The sequence below is a fragment of the Globicephala melas genome, chromosome 11 (genome assembly GCF_963455315.2).
Source record: "Globicephala melas chromosome 11, mGloMel1.2, whole genome shotgun sequence".
Classification (NCBI taxonomy): Eukaryota; Metazoa; Chordata; class Mammalia; order Artiodactyla; family Delphinidae; genus Globicephala; species Globicephala melas.
The window spans coordinates 72,312,105-72,340,065 of NC_083324.2; the positions used below are offsets into that span (position 1 = coordinate 72,312,105).

The following is a 27,961-nucleotide window of genomic DNA, read 5'->3' on the forward strand; positions in this document are numbered from 1 at the left end:
AGTACGCAGGACACTTAGGATGAGAGAGAGTTTCGGCCCTGCAATCTACCCGGCTGCCCCACAATCCCCGGATCAACAGGTCTTGATGTTTTGAAACCTGGTGATGCAGGTTAGAGGCCTGGTCTCTTTCTTTGCAGGAGGATGCAAATAGGAGAGGGGCTCAGCTCAGGCCATTTAAATCAACAATCCATCCACCCATTTATACATTCATTAAACAAATGGTTATTGAGCGTCTATATGTGCTAGGCACTGTGCTAGGTGCTTGGTATGTAGCAGTGAACAAAACAGACAAAAATCTCTGCCTTCTTTGCATTACAACATTTTAATAACTATGCTGTTGCCCAGCTAACACTTCTATTAGAAATGTTACCTCTTCTACCATGGGATAATTAAACAGATAAAATGTGGTTTTAAAAGACAGTTTAATAAGAGGAAATCATCAGGATATAATGTGAAATTTTAAAAAGCATTCTAGAAAGTTGTATATGTAGTTAACTTCCACTTATGTTAACATATATGTTGGGAATTCCCTGGCGGTCCAGTAGGACTCTGAGCTTTCACTGCCCCAGCCCGGGTTCCAACCCAGGTCGGGGGATTAAGATCCTGCAAGCCACGCGTCGTAGCCAAAAACAAACAAACACACAAAAAACCCCAACAAAAACAAAACCAAAACCAGAAACACTTATGTGCATAGAAAAAAGGACAGGGAGAAAATAACTCTTAAATATTAGTAGTGGTGTGGCAGGTTGTATTTTCTAAGATGGTTCCAACAAGGTCCCCCACCCCCTAGGCTCTTCATACAATGTGACCTGGATTCTCCCAGTGAGAGGTGTAGTCAGAGTTCCCTCTCCTTACATCCACGGCTATGGACGCTTCTGCCTGATTCTCCTGGGATGCTCCTATTTGGAACCCAGACGCCATGCTGTGAAGAAGTACATGGAAAAGCCATGCATAGGAGATATGGCTAAAGCCCCAGCTGAGGTCCCAGTTTATGGTCAACACAAGTCACCAGACATATGAGTGAGAAAGGTCCAGCCACCTTCTGACTGCAACCACATGACCCCAAATGGAAATAGCCTAGCTTAGCCTAGCCAACCCCCAGAATCAGGAGATAATAATGATTGTTGTTGTTTAAAGCAATTTCGGGGCAATTTGTTATACAGAAATAGATATCCAGAAAAAAGTGTTTTATCTAGATTGTGGGATTATGAGTATTAACAATATTTTTTAATATTTTTCAAGATTTCTACAATGACCACTTTTGTGTAATAATCAGTAAAAAATTTTTTCTTATAGTCACTAAAAAGATTATTAAAAATAAAACACAGTCTAATTTTTTTTTTTTTGTCACTTCACCAAGGGAGAAATTAGGCCAGAATTTGAATTGAGGGACTTAAACCAGACTTGGAGGAAAGCTTTGCCTGCACGATTGATTACATGCTGGTAAGTATTAGTAAGATAAGTTTAAATTGGTATGATGGAGAGAGTGGTAGATTTGGAATAAGAAAACTTGGAAATGAATCTCAGTTTTCTGGCTGACCTTGAGCAAGCCCTTGCTCAAATTCAGCTTTCTATTTTGAAAAATGCAGCTGGCTGCTTAAGGAAGATAACATCCACCAGGGAGCCTGGCCCAGAAAAGGCGCTCTGAAGTGGCAGGTGATCTTGTCTAATCCAAGCCAATTATAAGCGGGCATCTGCAAGCTCTGTGGAGGGCTTATCCTTCACTGCCACCAGGGGCTACAGTCCCGATAATGAAAATTGCCTGGAGAAGAACCACAACTCTTAAAAAGAAAAGAAAAAAAATCCAGAAACACCAAGCCGCTTTTCCAGCGGTCCTTGCCCACGACGCCCCACCAAGGCTGGAGACTCTAGTTCTAACCCCTTCGAATGACTCCATCACGTGCGGAGGCCCAAAGAGCCCCGGGATACAGAGGGAGGAGGACCGGGAAGCCCAGCCTGGCCGGAGGCGGCGGCCTCGCGTTGCTGGGCAGGTGTCCTGGCAACTCCAGAACGCGCCGCCGCTGGAGGAGCAGGTGGCGGCGGCGTCCCTCTTGCCCTTGGCTCTTGGTTCCTCGGCCTGGCGTTCGACAGTTCGGCTGCCGGTTGGGATTGGTGCGTTGATGTCGGCTGCATCCTCTTTGGAGGTCTCCGAGTGTAGAGCCAGGCCTCCCCTGGGGGAAGGGGTGGAAGGCCCATCTCGGTGGGCGGGGCGAGAGCCCAGGGGAGCTCGGCGGGCATTTTCCCAAACCGGGAAACGCCCAATCAGGGGGAAGGAGGGAAGCTCTTGTTAAGAGGCCAACCCTGCCCGCCTGACTTTCAATGGCCCGTGGAGTTTGTTTGTTTTGACTGATGCCTTTCTTACAAAGGTCTTTTCGTTGTCTCCAGGTTGCTTTTAATATTTAAAACAGACACATGCATAACTCCGTCCATGGACACTGGAAACTGTCCACGGGGCTGTCGACTCCCCCCCCATCTACACAGTGATCTGCAGCAGTGAGCTGGAGAAGGTTCAAGAGAAAGGAGACTCTGGCATGACCACAGGAGAGTGGAGATACAGTTGAGTTTAAGAAATCAGGAGGGCTGGGTGGGATTTGGTTGCCCTATCCAAGTACACTAGAGTGAGAAGGCATTTTTTAAAAATTAATTAATTTATTTTACTTATTGATTTTTGGCTGCGTTGGGTCTTCGTTGCTGCGCGGGCTTTCTCTAGTTGTGGTGGTTTCTCTTGTTGCGGAGCACAGGCTCTAGGCCCGCGGGCTTCAGTAGTTGTGGTGCACAGGCTTAGTCGCTCTGCGGCATGTGGGATCATTCCTGGACCAGGACTTGAACCCATGTCCCCTGCATTGGCAGGTGGATTCTTAACCACTGCGCCACCAGGGAAGCCCGAGAAGGCATTGTTGAAGTTTAAAAGGAGGCTAGTTTGGGAGCATGTAAAAAGAACTACTTGTATTAATACTGTCTGTATTAACCGAAGATCTGATAAGGCAGAGAGCGGCATCAAAGCAGAGCTTTCATAAATGACCTCCCTGGATCTCCTAACAGCCAAGAGGTATATTACAAAGAGTAATGGGGGCCAGAGGTTTGACCTGCCCAGTGCTTCAGTCAATAAACGATGAAACTGGGATTTGACATGAGTCTTACGGTCTACAAAGCCCAGACCCTTTCTTCTTCTTCTTCTTCTTCTTCTTCTTCTTTCTTTTCTTTGCTCATATATTAGATTTGTGGCATTGTGTATTGGCTGGGACAACTCAGGTGGAAATTATGAACACTTTAATGAAAGGTTTAAATTAAATAATGGATGGCATGATTGGTTCTTAAGGCTGAGGAGGATGTTAGGGAGCGCATTTGCCTTCAGAGAACAGTGCCATGGAGCAGAGCAGCCACAGTCTCTCAGAAAACCTCTGAGTGAGTACATGCAGGTGGGTGGCCTTCATGCTGCAAGAAGGGATTGTAGAATGCTCTGTGTCTGCCCCATCAGATCTGAGCTTGGTCTCTGGTCTCCTGCGTTCCAGGTCTGTAATCTCTTAATTTGTAAGTGCTGGGAGAGGATGGAGGTACGATTTACTACCCACCTACAAGCGGGCGCCAGTAGAGCGGTAGGAGTTTGAGCCATTCATTGCCCAACGTGGCTAGTTCAGCAAGGAGAAAAAGGTTCTGGGATTCTAGCTTTAAGCTCCAGACCTTTCTGCAGTTTTCAGGTTGACCAGGGGGATAAAGGAGGGACCTGCTGTTTTAAGGGTGGGTGGAGGGGCTTCAGGTTTCTGAGTTAGGGGTACTGGAAGAGCACCAGCGTCTGAGATCTCCAGACCACATTAACCAAAGATCCATGGCTTCTTTTTCTGCCGCGTAGGTGTGTCTACTGAGGAGACCACATCTGAGCTCAGCTTCACGTGGAGCCCATGGGTTTCAGGAAGGAAAGGAGCTCCATGAACCAGCTGAGCATAACTGTGGGGATATATGCATTTTTCCAGCAGAGAGGGCCCACTGCTTTCATTAATTCTTGGGGGAGTCTGTGATCCAAAAAAGGGTTAAAACCCACCATCCTAGATCTTTAGTTTGTTTGTTGAGCAGATAAGCAGGGATGGGAAACTGAGTGTTTGGTTAAAGAGTACCCACATTAAGCTAACTTGGCTTGCTGTATTATTTTCTCCCCACCAGACAGTGCTATGGTGTAAATCTGCTGAGATGACAGTTGTGTGAAAGAGCCTTGGTTATGTAAGGTGTTATTCCTGCCTAAAGAAATGGAAATAATTATCGTGAATTCCACAGCTGTTACCGAAGAAACAGACTTTCTATCTTTTTTTAAAAAAATTAATTAATTAAATTTTGGCTGTGTTTGGTCTTCCTTGCTGCGCGTGGGCTTTCTCTAGTTGCCATGAGCGGGGGCTACTCTTTGTTGCGATGTGCGGGTTTCTCGTTGCAGTGGCTTCCCTTGTTGCGGAGCACGGGCTCTAGGCACGCGGGCTTCAGTAGATATGGCACACAGGCTTAGTTGCTCCACGGCATGTAGGATCTTCCCGGAGCGGGGCTCGAACCTGTGTCCCCTGCATTGGCAGGCGGATTCTTAACCACTGCACCACCAGGGAAGTCCCAGAAACAGACATTTTTCTAAACTTCTTTTTCTTTTCTGATTCCTTTCTAGTCATCAGAACCTTCTCTTGGTCCTTAAGGTTGGACCATCTTTTCATATTTCATAGAGTTTTAGCGACTTGTTAGGATTTTCTATCTTATGACTCACTGGATTTTAATTGCATTTGAGTAACAATTCTCAAGATGAATGGTGACCCTTTCGAGAAGGAAGTTCCTTAGGTTACAGTGCCTCACCCCAGCCTACAGTGCTAGATAGAGAGATGGGATACGCAATGGGAGCTGGGCACGACAGGTCATTGACTTGCTGAAAGTAACTCAATGTTACTCTACACAGTGGGAACATCAGTTTCAGAATGGGTGGGTTCAGACTTGCATTTCCAGTCCTCTTCTCCTACCTGAGGAGATGTGGAGGGGCAGCCTGAGGTCATGCTTAAGTGTCTCTAGGTCATGTTTGAGGCTGAATTACTACTAGGAAGACCTGGAAGTCAGCTGGCTCTGGAGAATGTGTCATTTGAGCAGAGCCACTGCTCTTCCTGCCCTGGCCGGTCAGACAAGTCTGCTCTTACAGCAACCATAGGCCACTTTCTAGAGTGTTGCCAGCATGAAACTTCTAAGCAAACAAAGAAATAGGCTACACTTGTAGATGTGATTTCAATGCATGCTACTCAAGGTCGCATAATACATTTACATTTTGCCCCTCAAATTAAAAAAACAAACCCCAAAATCTTGTGAGGGGCTCCCTCTGATACCATCCCTAGCAGCCAATCCCTGCTTTGATGAGCTCTCCTGTCCTCTAGTGGCCGATACAATATACAATATAAAATATTTCCGGGCTATGAAAAGGCAGCCCCTGTTAAAACCTCTGGGCAAATACTATCATAAGTAGATGCTATGATAAGTAACTCAGAACTGACATACAGGTCTCAACCTAGAAGACATCTCTGCCCTTGATCTTATTTTTTCTCTACATGTGTGGGTCCCTTCTGCATCCTTATACATACATTTCACACCTTTTTTCATAGATGTGTTTCTAGAAGTAGAACCTTGGATGAAAAGGGCACTTCTCATAGGCTTTGGAGGACGTAAATGGCCAATTTGTTCTTCAGTGAGTTGGAGATATTTTCAGCAGCAATGTACAAGAATGCCATTTCTCCAAGCTGTGCCAGCTGTGGGTATTTGCAAAGTGATAGTGAATAATAGTATCTCATTTTAAGTTCAGCTCTTTTACTAATGTAAGGATGAACTTTTTTTTCCAAACGTACATAGGCTATTTGGGTGTGTGTGTTTAATGAATTACCTAATAATGTCTTTTGCCCATTTTTTTCTCTTGGGTATTTATTTTCATCTTACAAATGTTAAAAAACTCATACTTAGTCATGATTATTAACTCTTTTTCTTATCGTGTATGTTATAAATTTCCTCCCAGTTTAGAGTTTGCTATGGAAGTTTTAAATGTATATGTATTTAATCTATGCACCTTTCTTTTATTTTGCCTGTATTTGATATCTTTCTTAGAAATAACTTCCCCACTCTGACATTATGTAAACATTCGCTTATCATTTTTCAGGTATATCTTTTAATTTTTACATTCAAATTTATAATTCATTTGGAATTTATGTTGGGATAAGAGAGATTTCATTTTATTTTCATGCCAAATGATTAATTAGTTGTTCCAGCAATCTTTTTTGAATGATCTATCCTTTCTTCACTGAGATAAGATGCCACTGTTATCACATAAAATTTTATTCTATCTACATTTGCTATTCTATTGATTTATCTGTCAGGGTGTGTGGCAGTAACATTAAACTACATTTTATAAATTATACTCCATTGCTCTGTAACCTTGAGCAAGTTATTTGATATTTCTCGTACTCAATTTCTTTATGGGTAAAGTTATTTCTATTTTATTTGTAATTATGGCTTCTCTTTCATTTCTTATACTGTTTACCTGTATTAAGATTTTTTTCTTGAACTTTATCTACATTGTTAGTTTTTCCATGAAGCCGTAATTCTGATAATCTTCTTTATTTCATTCATTTCTGCTTTTATTTTATGATTTCTTTCCTTACCATTTTGAGATGTTTGCCTTTCCCCCCCTTATTCCTTGAATTGAAAGCTTAGGTCATTAATTTTGGAATCTTTGTTTTTTAACACTATAACCTGTTACTTGTAAGATAGATATTTTTCACAGTTTGTGTCTCTGAAATTGGATTGGTCTTACCAGTGCTGTGGGCCCAGTAGCCCATGTGAAGTAACTGTCATAAACTTTGCTGGATGAGCACTGAATAATGGAGGCGTGAGGTCAATTTAGGTGGAAAATGTGACCTTTAGGGGGTTGAGTTGAAAAGTGATTCAGTAATCAGACTTTTGAATGTAAGGTTTAAGAATGCCTTAACCAATTTATTTATTTATTTATTTTGTGGTACGCGGGCCTCTCACTGCCTTGGCCTCTCCCGCCGCGGAGCACAGGCTCCGGACGCGCAGGCTCAGCGGCCATGGCTCACGGGCCCAGCCGCTCCGCGGCATGTGGGATCTTCCCGGACCGGGGCACGAACCCGTGACCCCTGCATCGGCAGGTGGACTCTCAACCACTGCGCCACCAGGGAAGCCCCTTAACCAATTGATTTTGCTTATATTTTCCTTCTTTAAATATGCACACGAGTGATATGTGATTAAAATCTATATCTAAGTAAGTCTGAAATGGTGCTTCAATACGTATTAAGTAAAAGTCCTAAGTGATAAAGCATGTGTCATAATTTAATTGGCAGCCTCTGTTCTTTGTGGTACATAGAATAGTAATATTATTACAGTGTCTTACATTCAGTAAAATACAGTTGATGCATTTAAGGTTCTAGGTTCTAATTACTGCTTTAGTTGAATCCCACAGTTTTGATATATTGTACATATGTCATTGATCATTAAGTACCTCATGAGTTCCGTTATGTTTTCTTCTATCATATGAAATATTTAGAGGTGTGGTTTGAGTTTCCAAGCTTATGGATGTTTTTTGGCTGTCTTTTTATTATGGATTTCTAATAGTATTGCATTGTGGTCAGAGAGTGTGGTCTGTGTTGTATTCGTTGACACCACATTTGTGGTTCCGTGTCCGGGGCTGCTGCGGACCTGTGCTCTCTCTTCACAGCTTTGCCCTCCACTGGGCTCCCCTGCATCCCAGCTACTCACCCCTCAAGCAACCAGTTGGCCCTCATGTACCGAGGGCTGCTCTAGGCTCTGTGCCATGTTCCAGAGCAGCTCTTCCCACACTTGGCTGGCTCTGAGAATCACCTGAGGTGCTTCTTTTTATTTTTTTAAATATTTATTTATTTATTTGGTTGCACCGGGTCTTTGTTGGGCCACGCAGGCTCCTTAGTTGTGGCATGTGAACTCTTAGTTGCGGGACGCATGCGGGATCTAGTTCCCTGACCAGGGATTGAACCTGGACCCCCTGCATTGGGAGCACAGAGTCTTATCCACTGTGCCACCAGGGAAGTCCCCTGAGGTGCTTCTTAAACATACTGATTCTCGGGTTGTCCCCTGTAGGTCTGGGTCAGAGCCCTGGAATCTGCATGCTGAACAAGTGCCTCAAGGTGATTTTCATGACTGGACACATATAGGGAGTCAGGAAGAGGGACAGGATAGAATGCAGGGCAGTGATGGAACTGGGCTTGAAGAGGAGGAAGTTCACTGCCAAGCATGAGCCTAAGAGGTAGAGGGAGACTTATTAAAAATGTGGGTTCCCAGGCTTCACCACACGAGATTCCAGTTTGATGGGTCTGTAATGGGATTTGGGAATCTGTATTTTTAAATTACTTATTATATTTTTTGTTATTTTGTTTTTGTTTATCTTCCTTCCCCCACCCGCGTCTTTTTTTTTGTTAACTCTGTATGCAACAGTCCTTACCCTGAGAAACCCCAGGATGGGGGTATTGTGAGGGGAGGAAGTAGCTCAGCTGGCCTTTAAACTTTGTAGAGCCACAGGCAAAGTCCTCTTAAGAGTACAGGGTTTGGTGGTAGGGTTGGGACTTGACAAAGGTGGAAAAAATACGATTCGCTTGATAGATGAATTTGAGAGGGCGTTGATAGGAAACGAATAAAGAATTGGCTAAGGGTCAATTCCTCTGACAGATGGTGGGAATTTGCCCAGGTGCCTGGCATATGCCACATACATGTGAATCATGATACTGTGTAGGTGGAACAGCAGTCAGTCTAAAAATGTACTCCAGAGTCAGAGAAGTCCGACTCTTGTTTCTTAAAATTCTCCTATAACCGAGAGCTTATATTTTATCTGTGGAGCATCTGTGCTCTCTGAAGGTGTGCATAAAGAAGTGCAATATCCAGTCATCTGATTTTTTTTTAAGTGACTGGACAACGCACACACCTATATAAAATGATGAGAGAACAGATTGACTTTCGCATAGGAGTCATTGTACAGCAGAGTGAAGACAGTGGGTGTGCTTCTCTATCTGACTGTCCTTGGGTTTCAGGACTTGTAATCGTGGGTGGTTGGGGAGTTATAATGCTTTGCCATTTATTCACTCAAACATTTATTGAGTATCTATTTGTGCCAAGCACTGCTCTGAGTGCTACTAAGATGAATAAGACACAGTCTGGTGGGGAAGATGTGATATAAAAGAATGATGACACTGCGGTGGGAGGGGAACCCGTAGAAGTCCTGAAGACAGTTCTTTGGATTGTGATCACCAGCTATACTCGCTAGTCTTTCTATGAATAAATCCTTTGGGGAATTTTCTTGAGATGCTCAATACAATGTACAGTGATACATAGCTCAATTCAGACCTTCTTTCTCCCACTTAGTTTAGTTAGAGTAGGTGAACTATGTGGCCGGGGGACAAGCAATCTAACACAGAAGTTAGCCTTTTTAGACTTTAGTGTTATAGGAGCTGTGATCCAACCTGGGCCAACATGTTTATTTTCTATGTGGTCTTGGTTGCTCAACATTCTGAGCCTCAGTTTTCTCATCTGTAAAATGGAAGGATAAGTAATACTTCTGTCTGTGAGTTGTTATGAGAATTAAATGAGATAATGTGTGAAGATGTTAACACAATCTCAAGTATACAGTAAATGCTCAAACTTTTTTTTTTTTTGGCTACGCCATGCAGCCTGTGGGATCTTAGTTCCCTGACCAGGGATTGACCCTGGGCCATGGTGGTAAAAGTGCTGAGTCCTAACCACTGGACTGCCAGGGAACTCCCACAAATGTTATTTTTTAAAAAGAAATTATTTATCATCTAGGAAACAAGATAAAGTGGGAGGTATTTTCATGAATGTAATCAAATGGTGATATCTATGTGTTGCAGGTACTAAACTCAATTATTTTCTGGAATCTAAGGGATGCTTTGCCAACATAATGTCCTCTGGCAGAAGTGTCAGCCCCTCATCTTCTATTGAAACAGGTCTAAGCGTCAGTGGGCCTTTCAGCCCCGGCAGAGGGTCTGTTCACCCAGAGTAAGTAAGGGTCCAGGGAAGAGCTGTAAACGCTGGGGTCAATTCTGACCAGGGGGCCAACAGTCTGAGGGGTAGTGTGACATATTTGGCAAGAGCATGGATTCTGGAGCCAGACTGGGTTCAAATCTTACTCTGTCACTTGGCATCTGAGTGAATTTGGGCAAATTACTTCACCTCCCTGGTGAAGCTTTCTTATCTGCAAAATGGGGGTAATACTTCACAGTTGTGAAGATTAAATGAGGTAATACATACACTGTAAAGAGATTAGAAGACTCCCTGGCATACAATACAGGCTGTGCAAGTACTGGCTATTATGAAGGTGAAATTAAACTACATATTTTTTGGGAATACATACATACACAGGTGGTAAATCTTAAAGAAAATCAAAGAAATGATTACCATAACAGTCAGAGTCAGGACAGTGGTTACCTCTCTGGGAAAGGAACACACAGATGGTTTTTGGGGAGTGGGAGGAAAGGGCTGGCCATGCTTTATTTCTTCTCGTGGATGTTGGCCTTAAAATTATTTGTAAAACTGTATTTAGAGAAAAAGTATTCTGTACTTTGTTTATATTTCTTTTATGGTCAAATGTTTTGAAAACCTTTTTCTAACAATTTTTGTTATAAAGAAAGTAATTTAAGTTCGTTGTAGAAATTTTGAAAATATAAAAAACAGTATTAAAAATAACAGTCACAATAATCTTATCTCTTAGGGAATCAATGTTAACATTTTATTTTTTTATATGCATGAGAAAAAATTGATTTCTTTCTTATGCATAGAAATATGTATTTATTTTTCACAATTAATATCATATTATACTACTTTTTTGCAAAACCTGCTTCCTCCAACTCTGCATTTACTCACTCTTCCACAATCATCTGTTTATCTGTCCATGTCCTCTTCCCCTTGAGCCTAAGCTCCCGAGAGCAGGGACTGTTTGGATCCCCAGTGTCTAGAGCAATGCCTGCCACAAAATGTACTCAGCTAAATGTTTGTTGAGTAAAACAAAGTAGGTGGATATTTCTAAAGTTCTTTCGGAAAGTTTCCTTTATCCTTGCAATCTTTTCTACACAGTTTGTTTGGCAAACACAAATACATAAAAAATATTTAGAAGAGACATATTTCACCCCAGTGTCAAAATTATGATACGCTTTGAACTGGGAGGGGGACTCTGAGTTGTTGCATTTTTGCTCTATCTGCACACTTCAAAAGTTCAAAGTTATTAGTGTAGATATGTTTATTAAAAACTAGAGATCGAGGACTTCCCTGGTGGCGCAGTGGTTAAGAACCCGCCTGCATGGACTTATATATACTACCAAATGTAAAATAGATAGCTAGTGGAAAGCAGCCCCGCATAGCACAGGGAGATCAGCTCGGGGCTTTGTGACCACCTAGAGGGGTGGGATAGGGAGGGTGGGAGGGAGACGCAAGAGGGAAGAGATATGGGGATATATGTATATGTATAACTGATTCACTTTGTTATACAGCAGAAACTAACACACCATTGTAAAGTAATTATACTCCAATAAAGATGTTAAAAAAAAAAAAAGAATCCGCCTGCCAATGCAGGAGACACGGGTTCGAGTCCTGGTTCGGGAAGATCCCACATGCCGCGGAGCAGCTAAGCCCGTGTGCCGCAACTACTGAGCCTGCGCTCTAGAGCCGGCAAGCTGCAACTACTGAGCCCACGTGCCACAACTACTGAAGCCGGTGTGCCTAGAGCCCGTGCTTCGCAACAAGAGAAGCTACCGCAATGAGAAGCCCGCGCACCGCAACGAAGAGTAGCCCCCGCTCGCCGCAACTAGAGAAAGCCCGTGTGCAGCAACGATGACCCAACGCAGCCAAAAATAAATTAAAAATAATAATGAGAATAATAAAATAGATTAAAAAACACCAAAGTAGAGATCGAGCTATACAAGACTTGTGAGTTATGGAACTCGGGTTCTTTATGACTTTTAGGCAACATAGTCTAGACTTAACCTGGAGATCCAGCTCTGCCTCTGTCTGGGGTGTGTTTTATCGTTAGCTGCCTTGAGGGCCCATTTCCCTTGCAAATGGAAATGATTCTATTGGCCCCACCTATATCACAGGATGTTTGTAGGGAGCAAACAAGACTATCAGTATGAAGTTGGTTTGGAACGATTCAAATATCAGGGTGATGTAATATTATGAAAAAAGATCCTATGACTTGATAACAGTTAACTACATCTGAAAGCATTGTCCAAGGCCATCTATCAAATGCAAGGCCACTTAGACCAGAAGTGATTGCTTTTTCTGTTGACACTCACAATAGTTTGCTGTAGGCCTTTTTAACTGCCAAGAAGTTAGGCACTAAACATAATGCTCTGTTATTACAGCCATTTCAGTCTAGGTTTGTTTTTGATTATTTCTGCCTCTTCTCTTTATACTGACTGATTTTTTTCTTTCCAGTCAATGGTTTAATTGAAAACGTATCTTTTTTGGTAACAGTTTTATTTGAAGCATAATTCACATACCATATAATTTACCGGTTTAAAGTGTACAAGTCAATGGTTTTTAGTGTATTCACAGAGTTGTGCAATCATTACCGCAGTCAATTTTAGAACATTTTTGTCACCCCCCAAAAGCATCCTGTACCCTTTAGCAGTCACCCCCATGTCCCCTATCCCCCCAGCCCTGGAAACCACTAATCTCTATTTTATCTCTATGGGTGTACCTGTTCTGGGTGTTTCATATAAATGGAATCACCGGTATCTGGTCTTTGGTGTCTGACTTCTTTTATTCAGCCTAATGTTTTCAAGGTTCATTCATGTTGTAACATGTATCAGTATATCACGCATTTTTAATTTTTATTTTATTTATTTATGTTTTAATTTTAATTTTTATATTTATTTATTTGGCCACACCGCACGGCTTGTGGGATCTTAGTTCCCTGACCAGAGATCGAACCCAGGCCCTCGGCAGTGAGAGCACAGAGTCCAAACCACTGGACTGCCAGGGAATTCGCATCATTCATTTTTTAAAAAAATTGTGGTAAAAATTATGTAACAGGACGTTTGCCACTTTATCCACTTTAAGTGTACAATTCAGTGGCATTAAGTTATACTCACACTGTTGTGCAACTATCACTACTATTTTCAAAACATTTTCATCACCCCAAACAGAAAACTCTGTGCCCATTAAGCAGTGATTCTCCATTCTCCCCTCTCCCCATTTCCTGGTACTCTAATCTAATCTAATCTACTTTCTGTCTCTATGAATTTACCTATTCTAGATATTTCATATAAGTGGAATAATACAATATCTGTCCTTTTGTGTTTGGCTTATTTCACTTAGCATAATGTTTTCAAGATTCTTCCATGTCGTAGAATATATCAGAACTTCATTCCTTTTTATGTCTGAATAATATTCCATTGCATGTATACGCTACATTTTATTTATCCATTCATCTATCAATGGACATTTGGGTTATTTCCACCTTTTGGCTATTATGAGTAATGGTGCAGTGGACATTCTTGTATAAGTATCTGTTTGAGGGTCTGTTTTCAGTTCTTTTGGGTATATGCCAGGAGTGGAATTGCTGGGTTATATGATAATTTTTAAAAAATATTTATTTATTTGGCTGCGTTGGGTCTTAGTTGCAGCATGTGGGATCTTTGTTGCAGCATGCAGGATCTTTTCTTTCGTTGCAGAGCATGGGCTCTTTGTTGCGGTGCATGCGCTTCTCTAGTTGCGTCGTGTGGGCTTAGTTCCCTCATCAGGGAACTCATCAGTTGCGTGTGGGATCTTAGTTCTCTCATCAGGGATCGAACCCACGTCCTCTGCATTGGAAGGTGGATTTTTAACCACTGGACCACCAGGGAAGTTCCCCAATAATTCTATATTTAACTTTTGGACACTAAACTGTTTAAGCATGCACCTTTTGAATATATTTCAGTCCCCTCAAATTGTGAATATATAAATTATATGCTCATGGACTTTTATCGAGGAGTAGTCTTAGTTCTCATAGATGAGGGGAATTCTAGTGTAAGATCAGCTTCTAACTTCCAATTTAAGCACATTGAAGAATCTAATCCTTCTGCTTCCTTTCCAGCCCTGCTGCAGATTCGGATCTGAAATCCTCCTCCTCACATTCTGATCACTCCTCTGAAACCTCACTGCCTGAAGCCCGAAAGGATAAATATCGCCAGGAATTCAGCCTGCTTAAGTTGCAGACAAGTGAGTAAGTCATAGGTCCTCCTCCACTCCCAGGGTCTTTGCAGAAGGCTGCCATACTGTTGGGTGCCATTCACTGAAGGCCCATTAGGTGCCAGGCATTCAACACACTTCGCCTCTAATTCTCACAACAACTCTGCTGGGCAACTATTTTTATGTGTTTTGCAAAAATAAAATGCTTTTATGTAAAAACCATAAATGTACTGTAGCAAAATACTAAAACAATAAATAAGTATGTAGAGTATAAAAACCCATACCCCAATATTCTCCAATAATCTTCCCATTCTGCCCCATAGCTGTGAAGAGTTTGATATATATTCTTTGAGAATTTTGAAATGTATATATGTATGTATACGTTTATATATATGTATGTGTATATATATATTTATTGCTTGTAATATACCACCATATTTTCACTAGTAGAAAATAATACACAAATTATTTTCACTAGTAGAAAATAGTACACAAATTATTTTCACTCAAAGTAAATAGATCATGGACCTCTTTCTTTGTCAGTATGTATAGACCGGGGCTTCCCTGGTGGCGCAGTGGTTGAGAGTCCGCCTGCCGATGCAGGGGACACGGGTTCGTGCCCTGGTCCAGGAAGATCCCACAGGCTGCGGAGTGGCTAGGCCCATGAGCCATGGCCGCTGGGCCTGTGCGTCCGGAGGATGTGCTCCGCAACGGGAGAGGCCACAACAGTGAGAGGCCCGCGTACTGCAAAAAAAACCCCACAAAAAACAAAAAACATATAGACCTATGTGGCTAATACAGACCTACCCATTTTACACAGAAGGAAACTGGGGCTTGGAGAGATTCAGTCACCCATACGAGTACACGAACCTAGGAAATGAAGGGATGGGATTAGAACCCAAACTTGCTTGCTTCCAAAGCCTGTGTTCCTTCTCGGCCACCAAAGAGCACAAGAGTTTCTTAAGCAACCCTAGAGCTGTCAGGCGATCTTTTATTGTTTAAAATCACTTTAGCCATTTTACAGGAAAAGGGTCAAATGAGGAAACAGAGACACTGAGAGGTCCAGTAACTAGCCTAAGGTCTCACAGCGGCCTTTCTCCTTGGTCATAATCGTACGTACACATTTCCCTGTGTCACTGTAGTGCATGCATGTGCCACTGTTGCTGCCAACGCCATGTATCATCCGGTTAAGATGCCATGGGTGTTCCAGCCCTTCCCTGGTTGATGGGCATTCTGTTCTTCCTACACACTTATTAGAGAAAGGTTGGATTGTAGGTGGTTGTAAAACTGTCTCTGAGCTTCCTAACCCATACATCACTTCCAACCATAAAACTGGCTTTATTTTTGAAGGGGAGGGTAAAAAGGGAAAAAAAGAGAGCCCTCTTAGACAGCTTTCTTCCTACTTCCCTGCCTTTTGTGCCTAGTTCCACAGAGTCTGACACTGCCCTCGATGTAGAACCAGGGAATTATACATGTTATACACATTATAGTCAGATAGAATTATACACATTATAGCCAGATAGTGCCTGGGGGGCGGTTCACAGTGTTTTGTCATCCAACTACATTGTGACGCTGGGAGCAGTGCTGATGGAAGGATTTCTGATGTCTTGCAGAAGATGGGCAGCGTCCTGAGTGGACATTTTACCCAAGGCTTAGCAGCAACATCCACACCTACCATGTTGGAAAGCAGTGTTTCTTCAACGGGGTCTTCCTCGGCAACAGGAGGTCTCTATCAGAGAGGACGATGGACAAGTGCTTTGGGAGGAAGAAATATGGTAATGTTTTCCTCCTGGACCTTAACTATGCAATGTTCAAAAATACTCCTGAGTCATGATTCTGCAGGCCCAGCATCACGTGGCTGGGGGCAGCCCTGCGGGGTCACCAGGTCACCCAAGTGCAGCCAGGAAGATAGGAAAGTGAAGGGGATGGTTGGCAGATTGCACTTTTTGGCATAGAACTCACAACATATGCTGATCTACATTTTTGTTTTTCTCTGGATTTCATAAAATGCTAATGTGACATTTAAGTCATCAGATAAGTTCTCTCAGATACTTATTAATAGAAACCTCCACTGAAGTCCGAGGAAAATAATTCAGGTTTTAATTAAATGCTGCCTGTCATATGCATTTAAATCGTACTTTAGATTCTCTTTTTTTTAAAAGTGCATTCTTTTTTAAAAATATTAATTAGTTAATTTATATTTCGGCTGCGTTGGGTCTTCGTTGTGGTATGCGGGCTTCTCATTGCAGTGGTATCTCTTGTTGCGGAGCATGAGCGCCGGGCACCAAGGCTTCAGTAGTTGCAGCACGTGGGCTCAGTAGTTGTGGCACGTGGGCTCAGTAGTTGTGGCACGTGTGCTCAGTAGTTGTGGCTCACAGGCTTTAGAGCTCAGGCTCAGTAGTTGTGGCACACGGGCTTCATTGCTCTGTGGCATGTGGGATCTTCCCGGACCAGGGCTGACTTCCCGCTCCTAATTGAGATGCAGCCATAGGGTGGAACAGGAAGGATTTATTTTTTAATTTTTATTTATTTATTTATTTTGGCCACACTGCGCAGCTTGTGGGATCTTAGTTCCCCAGCTAGGGATTGAACCCCGGGCCACAGCAGTGAAAGCACAGAGTCCTAACTACCGGACCGCCAGGGAATTCTCAGGAAGGATTTATTTAACTGGTTTATGTATGAAAACAACTGAGAAAAATCAAGAAGGGATTAAGTTTAGCTTTCTGTTGCTTAGGCATGCTCTTGGCTACAAGTAAGAGAAAAATCAAATTATCACAGACTTAAATCATAAGATATTTATTATGTAATTAACAAGAAGCTTCGACAGCTAGGTGACCTATATAGTCTGGTTGCCCAGTGATGTCATCAAAGATGTAGGCTCGTTTTGTTTCTTTTTGTGTGTGTGTTACCATTCTTCGTAGTGTTGGATTTTCTTGTCTTGATGCTTGTCACCTTATGGTCACAAGATAACTGTCGCAGTTCCAAGAATCATTTTTATATTCAAGACATGAAAAAGAGGAAAATCTCTTGTTGCCTTCCCCTTTTAGAAGGAAGGAAAAGTTTTCCCATATGGTCCTTGGGAAACTTCCTTCCACTCGTGTCTCACTGGCCAGAACTGGGCCAACTGCAAGTACGTATCAAAAGTAAATGAGATTATCATGATGATCCAAATCCTAACCCTAACCCATCACTTCCCTCCTAACTCGAAAGTAAACATTGTCCTGAATTTTGTGTTTATTATTCCTTTTCCTCCCTCCCTCCCTCCCTCCCTCCCTCCCTTCCTTCCTTCCTTCCCTTTACTGTTTTTATTGTCTTGTCTTCCCAACTAGATAAGATTCCCTATTCTCTAACCTTGAATTTTCCAGATTAAAAAAAAAAAATTGGGGGCTTCCCTGGTGGCGCTGTGGTTGAGAGTCCACCTGGCGATGCAGGGGACACGGGTTCGTGCCCCGGTTCGGGAAGATCCCACATGCCGCGGAGTGGCTGGGCTCGTGAGCCATGGCTGCTAAGCCTGCGCGTACGGAGCCTGTGCTCTGCAATAGGAGAGGCCACAACAGTGAGAGGCCCGCGTACCTAAAAAAAAAAAAAAAAAAAAAAATTGGGATGCGGGTGGTATTAGCCTAGTCCTAATTTCAAATAATAATAACAACTGCTACCATTTCTTTTTTTTTTTTTGGCCATGCCATGTGGCATGTGGGATATTAGTTACCTGACCAGGGATCGAACCTGAGCCCCCTGCAGTGGAAACGCAGTCTTAACTAACCACTGGACTGCCAGGGAAGTCCCCATTTCTTTTTTTTAAGCATTACGTGGGTATACTATTTTTATTTATTGACGTTTAAATTTCACCATTAAATATGGAACAGAAGTATATGCTGGCCCTATGTTCAGATTTTTGAAATAAAGATAAATGGATAGATAGCTTTAAGGGTGCAACATACTAAACATTGCACAATATATATTAAACAACTTAGATTATACCTTTATACATTTAGTAGCACAAGTATAGGGATAAGCCATGCAGTTGAAGGAAAAACCTGTTCAGGACTGAACAGAGAAGTCCTTGGTTGCTGACAGAATCTCCCCTTGACTTCAGACTTGAGACAAACCAAGGAGTCTGTCAATATACAAAAACCACTGAATTCAGGACAAACAGTAGCCACTGGGTAGATGCTAAGGAATTGGCTCTTGCTAATTCGGATTGTGGGGACCAGTCTGAAGGGTTGGCTGGATGCTGGAAATGCTGCAGCCCAAGTCCAGGATCTGTAGATTAGAAGAGCAGTCTAGAGACAGAATGGTTAGTGCATTCTTCAAAAAGCTCTGGTTTTCCAAACAAGTTCCTAGGATACTTTCCCCAAACAGGGTGCTACCATTTCTTGAGTGCTGATTATGTATACAGATTATTCTCATTCAGTACTCATGATAGCTATGCAAAGTAGACATTTGAAATAAACAGTTTATAAATGAGGATTCTAAGGCTTAGGGAAGTTAAACTGCCCAAGGGCACAGAACTAGAAATTGCAGAACTGAATTTGGACTCATGGACTCAGGCGTGACTGATTTCACAGTTCAAGCCCTTCTCACCACTTCTTATTGTCACCTGACCTTTACTTGTCAGTACCCTGGTTTGGGTTTCAAAAGATAGGGTCACTCCACTCTCCTTGCTTTGAATCCTCAGCATTTCATCCTCAGGAAGCACTCAATGTACAGATGTAGTTGATGTTATTTCCCTGCACTTAAGAGCTAATAAAAAGTTTAGCCGAACAGTCTTAGCTATTGAAAAGGGTTTTGAAAGAGTAAAAAATAGAAAATTAAAAAATCAAGTACTCCAGTAACTCAAGTACTTCCGCCAATTGTGCAAATGGCTTTTCTGAGTTAGCTAGAGAAATTTGGGCAGGTAGGAAACAGCTTATTCAAAATCTTCCCCAGCTCTCCCTTTGGCTTGTATCTTGTGAGTACAGGTGAATGGAGCAATATCAAAACAAGCATTTAAAAATTAAGAAGAGGGTCCTGTTCATTGGGTGTGTGAGCAAAGAAGGAGGTTGTGCTTCCAGCCATGCATCCTTGCTTCTGATCCCAAGGTGGTTAGTCTTGCAGTCCAGGATTATTCCCTTAGGAGATGCATCTGGTGTAAGAGGTGCAGGTTTAAACGACCATCCTGTACCAGGCTGACTCCATGTGGTTAGTTACTTATTCCTGGGGCGTTGGAAGCGGCTGGGTTGGGTGTCAGAGCATGGGCTGAGGAAGCAGTGTTTGCTCAGCATCAGTAGACTTTTTCGTGACTCCTCTTCACCAGGAAGGCCACCTCCTACTGCTACACTACCCTAGTCTTTGAGTCAGAAGGAGTAGCAGAGCCCTTATTAGTTGATTTCCTCCTGAGACCCAGTCGGAGAGGCAGAGCCCCAATTAGAGCTGCTAATCCCGGAGGGATTCAGGGATTCAAAGTGCACTAATGTTCAGGAATGAAAAGATTTCAAGTCAGAGTTCATGCTAATCATTTCAGATACTTTTGATTCACCATTCATTTTAAACCAAAACATCCCATCCAAACCTAAGCTATTCTTCTTTCCCAGGGTGAGGTAATCATAACAACGCCTTTTATTAATTAATTAATTTATTTTTGCTGTGTTGGGTCTTCGTTTCTGTGTGAGGGCTTTCTCTAGTTGTGGCAAATGGGGGCCACTCTTCATCGTGGTGCACGGGCCTCTCACTCTCATGGCCTCTCTTGTTGTGGAGCACAGGTTCCAGACGCGCAGGCTCAGTAGTTGTGGCTCACGGGCCTAGTTGCTCCACGGCATGTGGGATCCTCCCAGACCAGGGCTTGAACCCGTGTCCCCTGCATTGGCAGGCAGATTCTCAACCACTGCGTCACCAGGGAAGCCCAACAACACCTTTTAAAAAACGTCTCAAACATAGGCTCGTACTTTATTTGTTTTTTTTAATCTGTTTTTTTACAATTTATTTTTAATTTTAATTTTATTTTATTTTAGGCTCACACTTTTCATCTCTTCAAGGTGAGACAATCACAAACAGAACATTAAGATACCTATATGTACCTCATAACAAAACACTAAATTATCCTGTTTCCATTGTCATGTCAATTCTTATGGCAAATCTGTGGATCATCTTCAGCCCTTTTTATGATTTTGTTTTCAAACTCCATTCACAGTCATTGATCCCAGGAATGGAATCCCAAAGGTAACTCCAGGAGATAATCCATATATGTATCCAGAACAGAGTAAAGGCTTCCACAAAGCAGGATCAACTCTCCCGCCAGGGAATTTTTCAATGTAAGTGTATGTTAATACTAGGGTTATTTAGTTAACTTTAAAGGAATTGTATTTCTTTCTACTACATATAAATTATATTTTACAAGGGGTGAATCTCAACAAGACATATTTGGTGAGAATTTCTAAAAAAATCTGTACCTAGTTCCTTAGTGTATGCACATGTACATGTGTGTAATTGAAATCATACACAGGATCTTGACTACAAAAAGGTGGTTGTTAATTTTGTTCCTGTTATTATCAACAACTATGAAGACTTCAATTTTCATACTGAATCAGATTGTTGATTAGCGACTACTATTTGGATTGACTTGTACTTGCAACTAAGCATTGAGGAGAAATGGAGGGTCATTAAATTAAAAGAGAAAACAGTTGATATAGTACATTAAAAATATTTTAAAAAAATCAATCATGATCCAAAGAAAACAAAACCACTAATTTGAAAAGATACGTGCACTCCAATGTTCATAGCAGCATTATTTCCAATAGCCAAGATATGGAAGCAACCTAAGTGTCCATCAGCAGATGAATGGATAAAGAAGATGTGGTATATGTACACAATGGAATATTACTCGGCGGTAAAAAAGAACGAACTTTTTGCCATTTGCAACAACATGGATGAACTTGGAGGGTATTATGCTTAGTGAAATAAGTCAGACAGAGAAAGACAAATACTGTATGATATCACTTATATGTGGAATCTAAAAAGTAAAACAAACTAGTAAATATAACAAAACAGAAACAGACTCACAGATATAGAGAAAAAACTAGTAGTTACTAGTGGGAGGGGGAGGGGCAAGACAGAGGTGGGGACTAAGAGGTACAAACTACTATGTATAAAATAAATAAGCAAAAAATAAATAAATAAATAAGCAACAAGGACATATTGTACAGTACAGGGAATATAACTGACATTTAATAAGAACTGTAAATGGAGTATAACCCTTAAAAATTGTGAATCACTATGTATACACCTTAAACATATTGTAAATCAACTATACCTCAAAAATTAATCATGTTTGTTTTAATGATGTTTACTAAAAATGGTAAAAAAATAATAAGAATTATGGCCCTTAACAGTTTTGAAGCCCATACGTAACAATTAAAACCAGAAAATAAGACATTTTATTGAACACAATGATGTATTGATCTCTTTGCCGTAGAAACCACACCTATCTTATGGTTGCCTTTTCTGTTTTTCAGAATGCCTTATGAAAAGAAATTTGATACATTTATTCCACTTGAGCCTCTTCCACAAATTCCCAAGTGAGTTCTCTCAGCATGTTTCATATTATCCTATCTTTATGAAAATATCAATTGTTTATTTTCTCCTATGGAGGAGCTCATAGACACCTAACACATAGGGACCTTTTGAATCCCAGCAGGTGGGTGAGGCAGTTTGAATGGAGGGTTTTTGGTTTCGAAGGTCAAGTGTCTGTGGAGTCTGGCAGCTGGGCTGCTCACATCTTCAACGGATATGATTGACAAATACCAGATGCCATGTGTAGTCCTAGGTGTGCACTGTGAGGGGTTTGATGTGGAGCAAAAAGTCAGGGTCCCTGCTTTCCAAAACATAAGAGTTTGTTAGAAAAGACGGGGCTTTCCCTGGTGGGGCAGTGTTTGAGAGTCCGCCTGCCCATGCAGGGGACATGAGTTCGAGCTCTGGTCCGGGAAGATCCCACATGCCACAGAGCAACTAAGCCCATGTGCCACAACTACTGAGTCTGCGCTCTAGAGCCCGAGAACCACAACTACTGAAGTCCACGCACCTAGAGGCCGTGCTCTACAACAAGAGAAGCCACCGCAATGAGAAGCCCGCTCACTGCGATGAAGAGTAGCCCCTTCTCACCGCAATTAGAGAAAGCCCGCGCGCAGCAATGAAGACCTAATGCAGCCAAAAACAAACAAATAAATAAATTTATTTTTAAAAAAAAAGAAGAAAAGAAAGGCGTATGCTTAAATGAGTGCAGCCAGGGAGGATGGTTAGAGTTTGAAGAGGTAGAGAGCAAGCTATTGGAGTATTTCTGTATTTGAGGGAAGTATCACTCCTCTGATCTTATATGTTAGCTCAGCTCCATTCTGAACCTTATACATTTTGATATGCAGGTTATCCTTATTTTTTGAAGAATTCTGCAGTTCGCATTGGTACTTTCCTTTTGGTTAAAGAATTCCTTAATAGATAGATTTTGAATTTCCAGGTAAGAGAGCTTTTTGGTTTTTATTTTGTAATTCATTTTTACTTTTATCACCTTGTGATCAGAAAATATTGTTTTTATTATTTTTACTTTATGGAACTTATCAAAATTTTCCCTGTGATCTAATATACGTTCGATTTTGGGACTCTCTCCGCATGCATCTGAAAGTACATTCTATTTCATCAGGATTCGAAGTTAGATACATACCCAGAAGATTTATCTTATTGATTATTCTGTTTAGTCCCTATATTTTCTTACTCATTTTTGTCCACTCATTTTGTCCACTTGGACCAAGAGTTGTTGTGTTATAATGTCCCAATATTAGTGTGTTTCTATCTTTATTGTTTTTTTTAATAGATTTCTTTTTTTTTAAAAAAATAAATACATTTATTTATTTATTTTTGGCTGCGCTGGGTCTTCGCTGATGCATGCGGGCTTTCTCTAGTTGCAGAGAGCGGGGGCTAATCTTTGTTGCAGTGCGCAGGCTTCTTGTTGCGGAGCACGGGCTCTAGGCGCGCGGGCTTCAGTAGTTGTGGCTCACGGGCTCGAGAGCGCAGACTCACTAGTTGTGGTGCACCGGCTTAGCTGCTCCGCGGCATGTTGGATCTTCCCAGAATAGGGCTCGAACCTGTGTCCCTTGCATTGGCAAGCGGACTCCCAAACACTGTGCCACCAAGGAAGCCCTATCTTTATTGTTAATTGTAGCCATTAGCATTATAAAAATATCTTTCTTTTTCTCATTTAATGCATTTGTCCTATGTTATACCTAGCCAGATATTAAGATTACAACTCTTACTTTGTTTTGTTTGCATTTGACTAATATTTCTTTGCCCATTCTTAGACTTTCAAATCACTTTGTTTTAGGTCTTTCTCTCAGACAAAGAATTGGATTTTGCTTTGTGAGCCAATTTGAAAATTTCTTTTCTTTAAGAGGTGAATTAGGGCCATTTGCATTTATTGATTTGACAGATTTGATTTCAATTCTATCATAATAGTTTATGTTATATGTATTATGTGTATTATATTTACCCTGAGTCTTTCACTGTTTTCTTTGATTATTTCAACAAAAGTTAAAAAATTGTTTCTTCTGATGTTTAGGAATGCTTGTGTTCTTATCCTGCTGGTTCTTTATGCTAATATCTTTCTATATTGCTGTTCGTCCTGCTTTTCTTTCTGGCCACTGCCTCACGGCATGCAGGATCCTTAGTTCCCTGACCAGGGATTGAACCTGTGCCCCCTGCAGTAAAAGCACAGAATCTCTTTTTTTTTTATACTTTATTATTATTATTTTTTTAATTTTAATTTTATTTATTTATTTTTGGCTGTGTTGAGTCTTCATTGCTGTGCATGGACTTTTCTCTAGTTGCGGTGAGCGGGGACTACTCCTCGTTGCAATGCACGGGCTTCTCATTGAGGTGGCCTCTCTTGTTGCGGATCATGGGCTCTAGGCGCGCGGGCTTCAGTAGTTGTGGCTCGTGGGCTCCAGAGTGCTGGCTCAGCAGTTGTGGCACATGAGCTTGGATGCTCCATGGCATGTGGGATCCTCCCGGACCAGGGTTCAAACCCATGTCCCCTGAATTGGCAGGTGGATTCTTAACCACTGCGCACAGAGTCTTAATCACTAGACCGCCAGGGAAGTCTGTCGTCCTGCTTTTCTTACTTGGGCTTCTACTATTGGGTTGTCAGCTTTAAATGATAACGATTACTCCCACCTATTGCTATGTGTGGTAATACTCCAGCAGGTTTATCAGGGTATTTTCTCAATCATGATGCACTTCTCCCTAAAAACATGAAAATTTTAGCTGCCAAAAGATGAAAACATTCTTCGTCTTGCTGCTCTGACTCATCCCAGGAACCTTACTTCCTGGTACCTCTCAGAACCCACACGCTGCAGCCCAGCATATGCCCTTTCAAATCTCAACAGACCTGGGAGGACGCTGGGTGTCTGTATTAGCTGAGGTCCCGGCAGAAAGCAGAAGGCACACTCAGGTGGGATTCTGAAGACAGTTTAATGAAAGGACTGTTTACCAGTGTGTGGGCAGGTTGAGGAAACTCACATGGGAGGGCGGAGCACCCAGGGGCTCCCACCAGTGGGAAACTCTTACTACTCCTAGATCTGAACAGCAGGAGGAGGGCCCATGGTTCATAGAGCAGCAGGAGATGGAGAAGGGCTGTCTGAAAGGACCTGCGGCAGAGGAGAATACAGCGGCTCCAGAATTGGGGTACCTCAGGAGATAGGGTGGGAGCTCAATAAGACATACCCCAACCTCTGTCTTTCCACCTTCTGATCTCCTGTTGGTGCCTCCCATTAGCCAAGCCCAGCTCAAAGGTGGGGGCAGGGAGGAGTCAAGGTGATGCAGGCTACTGGGGTCAACTTCTTGGGTAGAGAGGGATACAAAAGAGATCTGGGTTTGGGGCGGGGGCAAATGGTGAAGACTAACACGGTGTTTGATTTTGATTTTTTGCAGCATGGGAGGCCTTCTTACTTTTGGAGGATGTAGTGCCTTGTCTGCTGAAGGTGTTTGTAAATTTTGCATCAGACAAACTCAACTCAGGGTATTGTTTTCTTCCCACAGCTTGCCTTTCTGGGTGAAGGAGAAGGCCAACAAGCTGAAGAATGAGATAAGAGAAGTTGAAGAGCTTGACAGCTGGCAGCCAGCGGTCCCCTTGCTACAGAGTTTGCTACCTGTTGGTGGGTCAAAGAACCTTCAAAAAGTAGCATAGGGGGCTTCCCTGGTGGCGCAGTGGTTGAGAGTCCGCCTGCCGATGCAGGGGACACGGGTTTGTGCCCCAGTCTGGGAGGATCCCACATGCCACGGAGCGGCTGGGCCCATGAGCCGTGGCCGCTGGGCGTGTGCGTCCGGAGGCTGTGCTCCGCAACGGAGAGGCCACAACAGCGAGAGGCCCATGTACCGCCAAAAAAAAAAAAAGTAGCATAAAAACTGGAGGCAAGCCCAGAAGAGCAGGCTTTTGAGAGGCTTCACAATGGAGACGAGAGAGGCAGAGAGCCTCTCCCAGAGTGGATGGTGCCCTTTGCCCTGAGATGGCCCTTGGGCAGATGTCATGGCCATGTGTCACCGTGTGTGGTTGAGAACTGTTAGTCTTGTAATGGAGCACAGCCTTTAACTCCGTGCCTCTATCCACAGGTTCTTTGGACTTTCCAAGACAGTCTTGAACAGGAACAGGTCCAGGAAGCAGGCACTGACTGTCCTCTGGAGAGCCTTTTCCTGTTAATTGCTTCTGTTGGTGCGACTGTTCTAAATCAAATGTTTGACTTGGATGCAGAATCACTGTGTTTTGCCTCTTTTAACTTTTTTGTTTTGGCGGCGCTGCACGGCTTGTGGGATCTTAGTTCCCCAACCAGGGATTGAACCCGGGCCCTCCGCAGTGAAAGTGCAGAGTCCTAACCACTGGACCGCCAGGGAATTCCCTTAAGTTTATATTTTGAAAACTGTCAAACTGATAGAAAAGTTGCGAGAATCGTACAACAGACACCTACATAGTCTTCACCTAGAGTCTACAATTAACATTTGTCCAGAGTTGTACACATTCTCTTTTTCTCATATTATTATTATTATTTTGCTCAATTATTACTATCAATTTTGATAAATATATTTATTTATTTATTTTTGGCTGCATTGGGTCTTCGTTGCTGTGCATGGGCTTTCTCTAGTTGTGGCGAGCAGGGGCTACTCCTTGTTGCAGTGCGCGGGCTTCTCATTGCAGCGGCTTCTTTTGTTGCGGAGCATGCGGAGCATTAGGCGCGCGGGCTTCAGTAGTTGTGGCACGCGGGCTCAGTAGTTGTGGCTCATGGGCTCTAGAGCGCAGGCTCAGTAGTTGTGGCGCACGGGCTTAGTTGCTCTGCGGCATGTGGGATCTTCCCAGACCAGGGCTCAAACCCGTGTCCCCTGCATTGGCAGGTGGATTCTTAACCACTGCGCCACCAGGGAAGTCCCTTCTCAATTATTTGAGAGTGAGCGGCAGACATCATAACCCTTTACTCCTACATACCTATATACTTCAGTAGGTATCTCCTGAGGTCAAGGGTAATCTTGTGGTTCACTGAGAACCTGATAGCTGTGCGGGGCTGACATCTGGGACATCTAGGAGTGCCCATCTGAGTGCAGGGCACCACTTGGTCCTGCCCAGCCCCTGATGAGACCAGGCCTGCTGCCTCCACGGGGTCTTTGGACTCATTCCCTCTCCCTTGACCAGCCTTGACCTTGGCTGGTTTGGCCACACGTTGCCCCCTGCCTTGGCCCCTCTCACATCTTTATGCCCTGCGACTTTTCTTCCCGTCTGGGCCCGAAACGCACTGAACAGCCCCCATCCCTTGCAGTAAGGGACTCTGACCCTGATTTAGCACATCTACTGGCCAAGTTCCCAGTGGACTCTGGGGAAGGACTGGGAGCCCATTTGAGATGCCTTCTGTCCTTCCAACACTGGGGAACTCCAGGAGGGGTTGTGGCCTGAGCCTCCCTGGGGGATGGGGCGGCCACAACTGACTTGAAGAGTCAACACTGAGGCTCCCAAACCTGGACTTTGTAAGAAATACATGCAAATTAAACATTTCTTGGTGAACATGGAGGGACCCTGCCTCATATCAAAAAAGAAGTCAAAAATCCCAATGGCTTGTTTTCCGAGGAAATGTGTGTGTTTCTACCAAGTACGGAGAGGGTGTGACGGCACCTTGCAGTGGTGATGGTGTGAGCATGGGAGTGATCATCTGGCTAGAAACGTGTTCTATTGGCTGAGCGCAGTGTGGGCTGGAGGAGAAACCAGGGTTCTCGAGGAAAGGGAGGACAGAAGGAATGCGTGAGTCACAATTATACTAAAATTCACTTGCTGTTTATTTGAAATTCAAATTTAACTGGGATTTAACTGGTATTTTAATTTGCTCGATCTGGAAACTTACAGCAGAGGTGGACAAAGGAGATGGATTGGAGGGCTACCTAGGAGATAAAATTGGCAAGACTCTGGAATGACTTGGATGTGGGTGGGAGGAAGTTATGGGGGAAGGAAAAGTGGCAATAGGTGGATGGTGGTGCTGTTGCCAGGGCAACATATAGTGTCTAGCCCATGTGGTGGCTTCATACACCTAGAGAAAGATGCTTTCTTGGTGGACACAGTCCCGTGGACGCATTGCCTGGTGAGCAGTGTGCAAGCTAGATTTCAGCCCCCACTTTTCCCTTATGCAATGAACCCTTTACACAGCCATACACGCCAGTCCTGTGCTATCCCTTGAAATAAGGAATG

The 27,961-nt window shown here is 42.8% G+C and overlaps 1 protein-coding gene across 1 annotated transcript; it reads left to right on the forward strand.

Annotated features, from left to right (window-relative positions):
- Positions 1-27,961, forward strand: SPATS1 (spermatogenesis associated serine rich 1). The gene is given in 11 exon segments (XM_060307509.2): positions 1-109; positions 1,361-1,443; positions 2,386-2,464; positions 2,466-2,556; positions 9,909-10,056; positions 14,129-14,253; positions 15,837-15,998; positions 20,393-20,513; positions 21,714-21,776; positions 25,282-25,397; positions 25,852-27,961. Coding segments are annotated over 11 exon segments (1,023 nt in total). The 5' UTR covers positions 1-103; the 3' UTR covers positions 25,881-27,961.